This window comes from Mixophyes fleayi, chromosome 1 (assembly GCF_038048845.1).
Source record: "Mixophyes fleayi isolate aMixFle1 chromosome 1, aMixFle1.hap1, whole genome shotgun sequence".
In the NCBI taxonomy this organism is placed as follows: Eukaryota; Metazoa; Chordata; class Amphibia; order Anura; family Limnodynastidae; genus Mixophyes; species Mixophyes fleayi.
Genome location: NC_134402.1, coordinates 271,862,948 through 271,877,947, shown reverse-complemented (window position 1 = coordinate 271,877,947; position 15,000 = coordinate 271,862,948). Strand labels below are relative to the sequence as shown.

The following is a 15,000-nucleotide window of genomic DNA, read 5'->3' as shown; positions in this document are numbered from 1 at the left end:
AATCCAGCATGGCTGAACTGCACCAGGTGACCACATTTGGAAGTTCATAATGCCAATTTAATTAGTAGAATATGAACTGCAACTGTTTTAAGAGATTAAGAGAACACATTACTCTGTATTTTACACATCCAAGGTCATAAATGCTAGGCTTTGTACATTCAATAATGCACAAGTCCTTTTTATTAAACGTGGACTGCCTTAACCCTCACTTCATCTGCAAACTATCCATAGGTCACTTTCACCTCCCTTTAAATTAGCCTCACAAATCCCTGCTCCATCTAAACCTCCACCTGTATCCGCCAACATATTTCTCCGACAATCTGGTGTTATTTCAAACCCTCTGTAAATTTGAGATTACAAACAAACAATGAACTTTCATTTACATTTAGGCATTTGTCAATTGTATTGCCTGAAAAACTTTAATCTGACAGTACATTATATTGTTAAGTCAAACAGTATTAAAGACCAGTATCTTGGCTAATATTTTGTGAAGAAATACTCTTCAGTAATTTGTGGAGGTCTTAGTTAGTTATAAATCTGTCATAATATGGTGCAAAGCAATTAATCTACATTAAAAGGGAAAATATCCAAAACTGCTTATATAACAGGATACCCACATGTGATAAAAAAAACAAACAAACAAAACACTTTTCAATCTTGCTTTGCTGCCATCTTTCTAATGACACTGGCACAATATGCCATTGCCGATAAAGATACAAAAACATGAATGTGTGTATTTAATTTACAAATAGCAAATATTTAGGTACATCAGAAGGAAGAGGAGATGCGCTTTAATTAATGTACAGCAAAATCAGTTTGCAGGAGCATATGTATACAATATGTAAATCTAGATTCTAGAACATTACCAGCAGGCTGGTGTTAATTCAACAGACTGGTACAAATGGAAATTTTAAGCAAAAATTTGAATATGGCAGTAAAAGTGGTATTTTTTTCCAGCAATGTTTACAATTTACATCACAAAAATTCCCTTTATTTCATGCTAAGTACCTAGAATATATATTATTGCTGAAAAGATGATAAAATAGAGAGACAGCAATGTAACTATCTGTATGGATTACGTGGACAATATAATCTTCTACATTAAATTTTCATAGTGATTTAAATGTAGTTAGACAGTAATACACTGGACAAAATCGGAATCATTAAGAAAAAGTTCATACAGGTAACTGAAGAAAATCTGGTGTTGCCCATAGCAATAAAAAATTTGCTTTCTTATTCTAACCTGCACTACAAAAATTATAGCATATGATTGGTTGTTATGGGAAGACCACCATTTAATAGTTGACATATGAAACCCAATGTATTAAAACGTCATTGGAGTACATATTTGTGTAAACATAGGTTTGGATATCTGTTGATATATAGCTATTTTCAGCAATAAATTCTATGTACATAGATGATATCATAAGGGTCTTTATTGTGGTGAGCCTAGTACCAAAAGGTGTCTGTGGCAATACTGTTTTCACAGGATGTATAAATCATATTAAAGTGGTCCTCTGAACCAGTTAGTTCCAGTCATAAAAAAAAATATTATGCACACTCCAAACAATATAACTTCCTGTATACGCAAGATAAAAAGTGCAGGAGTAACAACTCTAATCAAAACGCATTATAGAGGCAGCCAAATACTGCATACAATTACCCTACCTAAGACATTCAGATGTCACAGCCTAATATATAAACAATTAAAAACAAGAAATGGTCTCCAAAAAATGTTGTTTAAAAAAATAAATTAAAAAAAATTGCATGGTCTTAATTTCATGAGAATTACCAGGACTGGACTATGTCATTTCTCTGTAGTGTACAAGGTTTTCTTGCTAGGTTATGTGGTCAACGACCAGACATTTATTTGGTCAACACTTAGAAAATCGACAACATTAGGTTAACATTTCGAATGTAGATCGTATTATATGGTTAGGGATATTATGGTCTACTTAATACTGTCCACATTTGCATTGTTGACCTAATACAGTCTACATTTCAATTGTAGGCCTAATAATACTGTCAATGTCATTATTGTTGACGTTCAACCCTGTCTATATTATGGTGACGATGATGTCAATCATGTAACTGTTGAACATACTGTATGTATCACACCCCTTGCTAGTATGAATCTGTAGGACAGTGATAAAAAGGAGGGGGGGGGGGGGGCAGTTAAGCGTGTTAAACATACTGTAACAATACAACTACTGCAATTCTGTTCCTTAAGTCATGTTCAAAACAATACAAAAAGCATACATGAATTACCATTTCCAGCGCTTGTAATATGTTAAATACTACACATTTGGGGCATTTGAAATATGTTTGCACAGCAAATCAATTTAAGCTGAAAACTAGAAATCCAGGGATTGAATTTTAAATTAAAATGAATTCTTTTAAAAACCAATCATGTATGTTTTGCATTGCCCTTATATTACACTGGTTTAATTTGTACATGTTTTCAGTTTATTTGCAAGATTTTAATCACGTCAACAACTCATGTTATTCTATTTCCAGGAGCTAAGAAAAAAAACAAACAAAAAAAAACAACAGTTCAGAAAATAAATATTAGACACATTGCAAAACAGATGTGTAGGGGAGCAGAGATACTTCTGTACCTCAGCGTATGCTCTCCTAAAATAATGCTATGCTTTACAACACAAATTACACTAATGTACTGTAATCTGTAGTAGCTAATGAGATCGTAAACTTGATAAGTCTAGTGCAAGTTAGACCAAATCAAAGCAAAATTTAGATTTGTTGTGCTATTTGAACCATGCTATTAAATACGCCGTAATGCATTTTACTTCTTAAAAGAACTACTAAACACTCAGCCAGTTGTTACTTACCAGTATATAAGTCTACAGTTCGCTTTTTCCAACCCATTACTAAACATATACAATAATCAACACAGTACCATTAATCCCTTTTAATCCTCAGCACTGCAAGTGCATTAAATTAGCGTGATCATTAGTCACTTGTTTCCCTTTTGAATCAATGTACAAAATACAGGATGTATATTTATATAACCTTTAAACACAATGCATCCTTATACTGACAATCTGAGATGTTATTATTGTTGTTGGAATTCAAAGGATTTTCAGGAACTCCTTTCCAATGGAGGACTCTGCAATTTAAGTCCTGTACAGAATAGTGTTCTATGAATGGTATACATTGCACTAGATGTTCATATACCTTTTATTTTATAGCTGTAGTTTTCTTTTAAACACTGTTGATACACTTTACTGGCCATTTTGGTGTAGAACATTAAACACTAAAGGGTCTATCTATTTATTGCCAAGCATGTCTCTATTTTATAGAGTCCCTAGCCTCTATAGTTCTCAATTGGCAGGTTAAGTTGTTATAAATAAAAGCATACAAATGTAGCTTATATCTCAGGTTTAGTGTGCATCCAGGTTTGGGGCGCAGAATGCATCTACTATGGCAGTTGGGTGAAAAGAAGCTGGTTTTACAAGAGTTTATTCAATAAAGGTTACTATGTAAAGCTTTGCTTTTCCATACCTGGTGCAGAATTAGTTAATTAATTTTCCTAAATTCATTTGAATGATCAATATTTTTATTTATTTTTTACATAGTACAATGAATGGCTAGTGGTACAGAGTCTGATACTCCAAACGCTGCAGGCATCTTTGTTTGGAGAATTCTAAAATGAGTGGAGGGTGTCAAATTTGACACATTCACCCAATAGGATACTTAACTCACCTACCAAGTAAAGTCATCCAAACCTATTACCTAGAGGACTCAAAATGTTGTATTCTTGGTACTGGTAATGATGGAGATTCCAAGAATGAGACGCTCATTATTCTTCCCATTAGGTGGAGGATGTTCTTTCAAACAATCCCACAAGTAAAAGGGGAAGGGTGTGATATTTCCCTTTAATGATGATCAAGCACTGAAGTCCTAAACAAAAAAAATCCATCATACAATTCATTAATGGCTTATTAAAATAGGTGTTTGGTGAAGGAGCATCCCTCGATTTTGAAAATTTAGATTTTGCAGACATGCACAGATATTTTTTGTAGCTATTCTTTAGTTCTCGGTGTATGTCAGTTTTCATTTTTACTGGAGATTATGAGACTACCACCTTTAAAATTATGAGGGCTTGGGCTCAAGCAAAACAAACAGGTCAGGTATTAAAGACATGAAAAAATTAAAATCACACAAACTGTGAAGTTTGGGATAGAAGGAGGCAAAATATAAGGTCCAGCAACAAAGAAAAAGTAGGTATGTGGTAATACTGACCTGTTTTGTTGCTTGGCAGATATATGGTCCTCTAGGAACCTTCATTCACTTAACCTATTGGTAAACATCCCCACTATCTATTAAGCCTCATTATACTAGAGGCCAAATACTGACATTGGCACGCATTACAAAATTAACCTTTGCTACCTGTTATCCTGTTTATTTGGCTAGAAGTTATGAAAAGCTTTGTGCATTTCCTTGAAAAACAAAAAATGCTTCTTACAGAAAAAAAAAAAAAAAAGGTAAAAATAAAACAAATTATACATTTATAAAATAAAACTTCATATAACGGAGAAAAACTACACACAAAACTAGCACAATGCTTCTGTTTATATTAGAAAAATATCTATTTTCTTTTTTTTTCTTTAAGGCAGTGCAGCTATACAAATGTTACCAAACCACTCCAAAACATTTTCCATCACAGGCATGCTGATGGGACTAATAAAAAGAAATGTATGTTTTATTTAATGGAATATACCTTTCAAAAAGACCTATGTTTCTACATGAAATGACATTTTAAAATGTGGCAAGTCCATAAAGATGTTCTATGTAGGTTAGCCACTAGTATGTAACATTAGACATTCATTTGTTAATGCTCATCTGATTTCAGTAACTTTGTAGTAGCCCGTTAGTGTTCAGGAATAGTTATAGCACAATTCCCGTCCTTCTGCTGGCTCTGCAGCACTAAACAGTGAGGCAGACACTCCAACGTGGCCTACACAGTTCTGGCTTCCGACCTGCTCTGTTCCAGTTCAAACAACAGAATGATCATTGCTGTGGACGCCAGCCAAGATGGTGTGATTGAGCGAGGAGGCAGAGCGATCTGATCCCTCTTGGGGACCATTTGCATTTTCTGTTCGCTGGCAGCACAGGATCTGTTTGAAGGTGGCGCTCATTTCCTTGTCACGGTAGGAGTAAATAATGGGGTTCATGGCAGAGTTAAATTCAGCCAATAACAAGAAAAACTTCTCATAGTCCAGAATATTGCACTTGGGACAGCACACATCAAGTAGTAACAGAACCAGGCCAGGGGTCCAGCAAACAATGAATGCCCCTGCAAAAGGAGAAAAACCAAGAATATTACAGATCAAATATAGATATCCAAAGCTAAAAGCACAAATAATAGATGCAAAATACATTAGGGGAGGGATAAATGCCCATGTAAATATTCCTGTTATGCAGAGTACATATGGTAGAATACAGGAATGCATTTTATTTAATTTTCAAATATACAATAAAAGAATTCACAGAAAATGTGTAGTGTTTAGAATAGCACTTATTACAGAGTTCCTATCAGCATTAAAAGGGGATCTTACACACATAGCTGCCATTTTTATTAGATACATCCGACACCCAGGGTCGGACTGGCCCGCCGGTGGACCGGACTATCCACCGGTAGGCCCCGACCCTGAATCGCTCCCCTCTTCCTTGGTGGGGGAAGCTAGAAACTTTAATAGTAAAAAAAACCCAAAAACTCACGTGACCGCAGCGCCGGCTCCGTTCGCACTGAATGCCGGGCGTGACGTCATCACGCCCGACGTTCAGTGAGGAGCGCCGGCAAGACAGTGGAGAAGAAAAAGAAGAAGCAGATAGAAAAAGTAATAGGGGAGCATGGAACAGGAATAGAAGTATGGAACAGAGAAGGGGGAACATGGAACAGAGAAGGGGGAGCATGGAACAGGAATAGAAGTATGGAACAGAGAAGGGGGAGCATGAAACAGAAATAGGAGCGTGGAACAGAGAAGGGGGAGCGTGGAACAGAGAAGGGGGAGCGTGGAACAGAGAAGGGGGAGCGTGGAACAGAGAAGGGGGAGCGTGGAACAGAGAAGGGGGAGCGTGGAACAGAGAAGGGGGAGCGTGGAACAGAGAAGGGGGAGTGTGGAACAGAAATAGGAGCATGGAACAGAGAAGGGGGAGCATGGAACAGAGAAGGGGGAGCATGGCAGAGTAAAGGGGGAGCACAGACAGTATGGCAGTGTGTGAAGGGGAGCCAGGAGAAGGGGGGAGCAAAAGCAGCATGGAGGGTGCAGTGTGATTATAAGGAGGCACATCATGGTGATGAAGGGGCGCAGTAATGTGTGTGTGATGGCACAACGGGCTTGTGGCAATGTAATGTGTGTGTGGTAGGTGGTGGCTAAATAATGGGTGCTATTTTCTTTGTAGGGTGAAGATGGGGCAATTTAATTTTATAGTGGGGACTATTAATTTAAGATGGGGTGGTTTGGGCGCTATTAATTGAATGTGGGGCTGAGTTTGAGGAGCATGAGGTATATTTATTAAATGTGAATATGAATTATTTAATGGCAGTGACGGTTGCAGGAAATGGGTATATTTATTATATGTAAATGTGATTAATTTATTGCAGGGGCTGTCTGTTGGGAGGGAAATAGGTTTATTAAATGGGAATACTATTACTTTTATGTTGGGGCTGGAGGAAGTCCTAAGTATTAAATGTGGGTCCTATTAATTTAACGCGAGGGCTGGTTGGAATTTTCTAAATGTACCCATTATTTTTTCCAAATAGGACCCCTCAACATTCCAGGATCCAGACAAGCCGCAGCTAAAGAAACCAGCAGCCACAGGTGGTGACAAGAACAGGTAGGACAGTCTGTCAAATGTTCTGAGTCTAGTGCAGGCTTGGCTAACCTGTGGCACTCCAGGTTTTGTGAAACTACAAGTCCCAGCATACCCTTCCAGCAATAGGCTGCTATATATTGGTAAAGCATGCTGAGGCTTGTAGTTTCACAACACCTGGAGTGCCACAGGTTAGTCAAGCCTGGTCTAGTGGGATAATCCCGATTTTTGGTGACTGTTCTGCCCAATCTAAGGTGCAGATCAAGACTGTACTCTTTATACACACTGCATTCTTTATATACTACACTATTGTGCTAGCTGTCCTTTGTGGGCTGACCCCTCCCCCTCTAGTGTCTGGTCTCGCCTCTTTGATGGTTGGCCACACCCCCTCTGGTGGGTCCCTAGAGTTGCTGTCCCCTGGTGGGCCCTTCATGCCCCAGTCAGACACTGTGTACACCTGCTTATTAAAGGCAAATATCTAGTCAACCAATCATGTCGCAGAAACTCAATGTATAGTAGCATGCAGACATGATAGAGAGGTTGAGTTGCTGGTCAGACTAAACATCAGAATGGGGAAATTTGATCCGAGTGACTTTGGCTGTGGAATAATTGTAGGTGGTCTGCACGGTCATTTGGATATCTCAGAAATTGCTGTTCTCCTGGGATTTTCTCACAAAAGTAACTCTAGACTTAGAGAAAGTTGTGCAAAAAAGTAACAAAACAACATCCAGTGAGCAGTGGTTCTGTGGGCAGAAACGCTTTATTAATGAGAGGTCAGTGGGGAATGGTTGGTTCAAGCTAACAAGAAGGTGACAGTAACTCAAATAACCATGTGTTACACCAGTGGTATGCAGAAGAGCATCTCTGAATGCACAGCACGTTGAACCTTCAAATGGACTGGCTATAGCAGCAGAAGACCACACCAGGTTCAAGTCAACCAAGAATGGTTAGGTTTGATGAATCTCTATTTGTGCTGTGATATGCAGATGGTATGGTCACAATTTGGCGGAATTAACATGACTCCATCCTGCCTTGTGTCTACGGTGCAGGCTGGTGATGTAATGGTCAGGGCCGCTGAGAGGGGTGGGGGAGCGAGTACTAAATACCCGGGCATGTCAGGGGGCCCGGCCCGGGCCCTTGCGCTGCTGCTTTTTTTTTTTTAAAAAAAAAAAACGTTGGTTTTTTTTCGTTTTTTTTTGCAGGGGGGGGGGAGCAGGCTAGTTTAAAAAAAAAAAAAAAAAAAAAACCTACTCACCTGATCGCGGAGCCGGCATCCCTCCTCTCTGCTGCTCTGTGCTCCATTCAGACTGTCTGAATGCCGGGTGTGATGTCATCATGTCATGCCCAGCATTCAGTCAGTCTGGAGCAATGGCGCACAGAGCAGCAGAGAAGACCAAGAAAGGAGAAAAGGTAAGTGCAGGGAGGAAAACGAGGGGGGGCACGGAGGAGTTAAAAAACGGGGAGGCAGCATGACAGGGGTTAAAAAATGAGTGGGCATAGAGGGGTTAAAAACAGGGGGGGGTAGCATGACAGAGAAGTTTAAAAATGAGGGAGGGGGCAGCATGACAGGGGTTAAAAAACGAGGGGGGGCAGCATGACAGAAGTTAAAAAATGAGGGAGGGGGCAGCATGACAGGGGTTAAAAAATGAGGGGGGCCACAGAGGGGTTAAAAAACAGGGCAGCATGGCACAATGGGGTTAAAAAACAGGGGTCAGCATGGCACAGTGGAGTTAAAAAATGGTGGGCAGCATGGCACAGTGGGGTTGAAAAAGGGGTGGAGCAGCATAGTATAGTGTGATGAAGTGGAGCCAGATGAAGGGGGCAAAAGCAGCATGGAGGGCGCAGTGTGATCATAAGGCATGGCGATGATGAAGGGGCACATTATTGTAATATTGGAGCTGGAGGAAGCCTAATTATTAATCGTGGATGGTATTGATTTAACGCCAGGGTTGGTTGGAATTATTTAAATGTAGCTATTTTTTCCAAATAGGGCCCCCAGCATTCCAGGATTCAGACAAGCCGCAACTAAAGAAACATGCAGCAACAGGTGGTGAAAGTGAGAAGAACAGGTAGGCGAGAGCAGGACACTGTGAAATGTTGTGATTCTAGTAGGGACAATGTAAATTTTTGGTGAGTGTTGTGCCCAATGTAAGGCGGAGGCCAAGACTGAACTGTTTGTGTACACACTGCATTTTTTCTATACTACACTTTGGTGATAGATGTCCTGAAAGCCAGAAGTGCTTGGACATATGTGACGCTCGTGCAAATTGAGAGCAGAGTAATTTTGATGTGTTAGCCATGCCCCAATGGCGAAATTGCCATGCCCCCAAATGCACGACCACGACCCCGAAAATTTTTGCCGCGGCGCAATTTTTTTTACCATGCTCAGCTATGAGGGGGGCCCCATGAATTTGTTGTACCGGGGCCCCGAATTCCTCTTGGCAGCCCTGGTAATGGTATGGGGAATGTTTTTTGGCACACATTAGGCCACGCAATAAAAAGTGAGCATTGTTTAAATGTCACATCCTACTGGAGTAATGTTGTTGACCATGTACATCCCTTCTAATGGCTATTTTGAGCAGGATAATCATCACAAAGCATACACCTTCTCGAACTGGTTCCACAAACATGATAAGGCATTCAGTGTACTCCAATGGCCTCCACAGTCATCCGCTCTCAATTCAATAAGGCACTTTTGGGATGTGGTAGAATGTTTACAACAGCTTGTTGAATTCATGCTTTGAAGAATTCAGGTCGCTCTTGGGGCAACTGGGATCCTATCCAGTACTAGAAAGGAAATAAGGTGGCCACTTGATGTATATGTCCCCTAAGTTATGATAATGTGATTTTAAAATCAACTTTTCTTCTACTTACTGCAGAAAAATAATCTTTTATTAACATTGCTTCTAACCAATTTGTGAGCTGGAAATGTATATAACACCAGCAAACTCCACATTCATATATTTTGGTCTATATTAGCACTGTTGTGTTTGGGAGCAATTATAGTTAATTCAAAATGGTATATTTGTTGAGCAACGTTTGTGAAGTGTACTAAGGCAGACTATTATTACTATATACACCATACGTTTCTGAATATTCTATGTATGCTATGCAAAAAAAAAAAAAAAAAAAAGGGGGCATATTTTGAATGGCAAAAATTGTATATAATTGGACCTGTAAAAATCCTATGTTTGCCCTGCCATCTTTTCCCCACTACCCAACAAAAAACAGCTATTTATTTTTCTGGGAAAATATGTATTTGGTAAAGTTCACAAAGCAAAGCAAAACAAGCAAAAAAATAAAACCATTTCTATGCTTTAATATAATCAAACTATCTAGACACCATCTTGTTGGCCTTTATAACAGAGAAATGGCCACGGTGCATAAAATGATTTGCATAAAATGATTTGTGATAGTTTGCATCAAATACTTCTAGCCAAATTGAATACAAAAACAGAATTTATCATTCATATTCACTTCCCCTACTGTCAATTCTATGCAAAAAAAAAAATTAAACACTTGTCAATGCTTAAGAAAGTAAGAAAATAAAAACATTCTGCCTATAACAGTAGGGGAAATGAGTATGACTAAAAAAGTATGGCCGATTATATATTTCTATATCACACACACTAATTACAAAGTTTCTAATTGTCAAATATTTCCACTTAGGCATCCTGCCTTTATCAGATAATTGTTAAAAACAAGAGGAGCGTGAGAGAGTGGGAAAGTCAATTTGAGAAGTAAACATTCAACTAAACATCCAGGACCAATTTGTGATCTGTGTTCAAAAATTTATTTCACTAGGAATGTTTTGTTTTTTGTTTGTTTTTTTAACTTTTATCATTTGCACAAGATCCTGTAATTTCATACTATTTTCCCAGGAAATAAAATATATGTACTTTACTTAATAACTGAGACAGTCACAATGCCAGGAACAGGAAAATTAATGTTGTGTTTCTTTTGCAATATGTTTTTCTTAAGCTGTTCTTCTCCAATTTTAAGGACAAAATAGATCCAGTTTTCATGGCTCTATTAATACAGCCTTCTATTAGAATGGGATTTGTTCCTTTCATAACTGCACATGTTCTCAGTTGTACTTCCCTCCAATGCCCAAGTCACCTTAGCATTGTCATTGGCTACAGAGCTATGGTTGCACTTTCTAGTGAATTACAATAAAGTGGAGTCCAATTAGTAAATTTAGATTTGCTACATTAGTAAACATTAGATTCACTGTAGGTAAAATAGGACTCAAGAACCTTGATAGCATATCTGAATACATCTTAAAGCTATTAAACAAGTACATTTTAAAAGAAAGTTGCTTTAAAAGTATTTGTTTGGTGCTACACAAGTAGTTTCCAGAAATGTCCAGGAAGCATAATGCACTTAAAGGATGTTTTTCCTTTCTAAATTGCCAGAACTTGTATACTAAATAATAGCACGCATGCCATTTAAATGTCTATCGTTTATGTCGTTGTAGGCATATTCGTTCTGGTGTTGAATATCTGTACAAATGTGTAAAACAATCCAGACCATGTATATCAATATGCAAACACTTGCTTTACATTACTCACACAGAATAAAGGTCTGAATGTTTATCTGGACGTGTGAATCACATCTGAAATATGTTGGCCCGTGCTCAGAACTCTTTGAATGGATATTAGAAAAAGATTTAGCAACATCGATAGAGTAAGAGTAGAAGGATTAAACGAGGATATAACACATGAGCCAATGGAACGAACCAAACTTGGCAGCCAACACCAATGTGTTCAAAGTGTTTCCACAGATTAGGCAAGGCTCTGGTGAATTTGAAGTCCACGTCATGTATTTGGTCTTGAATATAACACTTTAAATTTGGATAAAGGATGATTGTGTAGAGGGCCTAAATTGGTTTGGCTTCAATGTATTTTACTACAGACTATCAATTCAGTTTATCAACTAGTAATGCACTTTGCTGATAAGTGTCTAGTAAAGTGACATTTTATAAAGATGTAGTTACTTTATTTGCATTCTCTGCATGTAGTACGATGCTCATTTCCAGTACTATGCTCCCATTTTACTTATTTGTACACATGTTGAATAAGAGTGGTATTTAGTGGATACTATTTCCTCATTTTTTTCTCAATTAAATAGAATATACTGGGGTGATTAATTCTTTATACATTAAAGTGTGATGAACATAGCACACAAAAATAATCTGCCTTTCATTTTTGGTAACTAAAAACCATGTATATCAGCTTCCTTCTGTACATTTACTACCCACATAAGCATCCATATATAAAGAGTAAGCAGTCCTGTTTTAATATCCTAGATTTATATTTGCATGATGTAATACAGAAGCACCTGATGAAACTGGAAATTATTTGGGCAGGAAGACACTTCCTTCCTGTGCTGAGCAAGCATTTCCAGAGCTTTTATGAGGTTCAAGCCACCCAGAATATTTAACATACTCATGGGATCATCAATGCTGCAGAGAGATTTTTTTTTTTCATTACACAAGCTAACCTTTGAAATACCAAAATGCACATGATCATAAGCAGACGTGAATTTTGTACACACACACACACATATATATATATATATCACCAAAAAAGTCTTTAAGCTAAAAAGCGCTTATTAACACCAAGTGCAAATATTAAACAGAAGTATACTTAAATTTTCCAATAGGCAGCTCCCCAGTCATTCAACACCTGTCTGCAAGTGCCAAGCCTAATGAATGAAATACAAAAAGACAGGGGGCGCCAAACATAGTGTATTAAAAGTGATATATGACACTCTCCACAGATGTATAGTGCTCGTACCGAATATTCAGTAAATCTGGGCCAAGATTAGCAGTCACTCTGATGGTACCGGATAAGATAGAAATCCTCTCAGCGAGCCCTTTATTCAGATGGCACATCCAGTCTGCAGATTTATTCTCCACTGCACATCACAGGAACAGGAAGATATCCAGGAACAGGAAGATATCAGAGTGACTGCTAATCTTGGCCCAGATTTACTGAATATTCGGTACGAGCACTATACATCTGTGGAGAGTGTCATATATCACTTTTAATTAGAGATGGTCACTGACCCCCGTGTTTTGGTTTTGGATTCGGTTTTGGATCTGGATTACCGTCGTGTTTTGGTTTTGGTTTTGCAAAACCGCCATTGCGGGTTTTGGTTTTGTTTGGTTTTGTTTTGCTATTTTTTTTGAAAATCCATGTTTTTGGGCCTAAATAACCCAATTTAGTGCTCCAACTGTTTTAGAGACAAGTAATCTAATTGTTGAGGTAATAAATCATCCAAAAAAACAGTTTAATTCTTCGTTGGTAGGCCTATTCTACACACAAAACAGATTGTCTTCCTCTCCATCTATGCATATTGGCAATGCAGCCATCGTCTTTGAATGTATATTACACCCTACACTTATAGTTAAATATGTAAAGAAATGGAAAAAGCCAGTTTGGTTTCTGTCTCTCAAGGCCCCCCTCCACTTGTATAAAATACCAAAAAATTCAGCCATTATAGACTGTACAATATTAATTGACATGGAGAAAGACAGTTTGGGGTCACTCTGTCTCTCTAGGCCCCCTCCACTTGTATAAAATACCAAAAAATTCAGCCATTATAGACTGTACAATATTAATTGACATGGAGAAAGCCAGTTTGGTTTCTGTCTCTCTAGGCCCCCCTCCACTTGTATAAAATACCCAAAAATGCAGCCATTATATACTGTACAATATTATGAAAAATGGACAAAGCCAGTTTAGGGTCACTCTGTCTATGACACCCTACCCTTAAGGATAAATTGCCCTAACAGCAGCCTTTCAAGATGGTATGTGATATGGAAATGCCACAAGTCCCTTTCCTCTTTGGGGGTATATTGCACCCTACACTTACATAGAAAGTTTTAAAAAGATGTTATCGGCATCATCTTCAGCTTCATCCTCACCCTCATCAGTGTGTACGTCATCATCACAGACTATCAATTCATCGCCGCTTGAATCCGCCATTAGAGAACAGTCAGTGCTTGGATGTCTTGGATGGTGAAGGCCTTCCTCGTGGAAGATGTAGTTCATTTTTATAAACATCATTTTCTCCACATTTTTGGGAAGTAACCTTCTACGGCGATCACTGACTAAGTTCCCTGCTGTGCTGAACACTCGTTCAGAGTACACACTGGAGGGTGGGCAGCTTAGGTATTGCAAAGCAAGTTTGTACATGGGTTTCCAAATGCCCTGCTTTTCTTCCCAGTAAGGAAAGGGACTGTCTGACATTTCCATATCAACTACCTCTTGAAAGTAATCCTCCACCATCCTTTGCATGTTTATACTCATATTGGATGGAGTTATGGGCAAAGTGACACATTTTTTTGAAAAATCCTTCAAACCAGCCCAGATGTTAAATTGTTCTGGTCTGCCCCCTGTGTCTTCCCTGCTTCTTTTTTGGAAATTTAATTTTTTACGAGCAACAGCTTGAGAAAGTGAAGGAGGACACGTCGTCAAGCCGAGGCCCAGTTCAGCGGCCAACTTGCTGAGCAATAGCTCCTTGCAAAAGTTCACATCTCGCTCATTTACAAGTAAAGACTCAATGTAGGTTTTAAACCTTGGATCAAGCACAGTGGCCAAAACGTACTGATCCGAGTTCAAGATCTTAATAACTCGAGGATCATTGTGAAGCGAATTAAGTACTTGATCGACAAGGCCAACATACTTTGCTGAATTGCTTGCTTTCAGCTCCTCCTTCATTTTCTCAAGCTGCTTTTCCAATAGTCTAATTAAAGGAATGACTTGGCTCAAACTAGCAGAGTCTGCACTGACCTCACATGTCACAACTTCAAATGGTTTCAGCACCTTGCACAGCACTGAAAGGATTCCCCACTGTGCAAGAGTGAAATACATCCCCCCTCCTTTCCCAATGTCATGACTTGTGCAATATGCTTGGATGGCTTTGCGCTGTTCCTCCATCCTCTGAAGCATGTACAGGGTGGAATTCCACCGAGTTACCACCTCTTGCTTAAGTTGGTGGCAGGGCAAGTTAAACTGCTCTTGGAGCTGCTGTAATCTCCTACATGCTGTGGCTGAATGCCTGAAATGGCCTGAAATTTTACGGGCCACCGAAAGCATCTCCTGCACCTCACGGTTATTTCGTAGGAAGCTCTGCACCACCAAGTTGATGGTGTGA

At 38.8% G+C, this 15,000-nt stretch overlaps 1 protein-coding gene across 3 annotated transcripts in view; it reads right to left on the bottom strand.

Annotated features, from left to right (window-relative positions):
• Window positions 1-15,000, bottom strand: part of LOC142153756 (lysophosphatidic acid receptor 1-B) — a 124,882-nt gene that overhangs the window by 1,571 nt on the left and 108,311 nt on the right. For all 3 annotated transcript variants that reach the window (XM_075210895.1, XM_075210896.1, XM_075210897.1), the window contains exon 4: window positions 1-5,317. This exon is cut by the window's left edge and continues 1,571 nt beyond it. In XM_075210895.1, coding sequence (XP_075066996.1) covers window positions 5,016-5,317 — 302 coding nt within the window. In that variant the 3' untranslated portion in view covers window positions 1-5,015. The remainder of the gene's footprint in view (window positions 5,318-15,000) is intronic.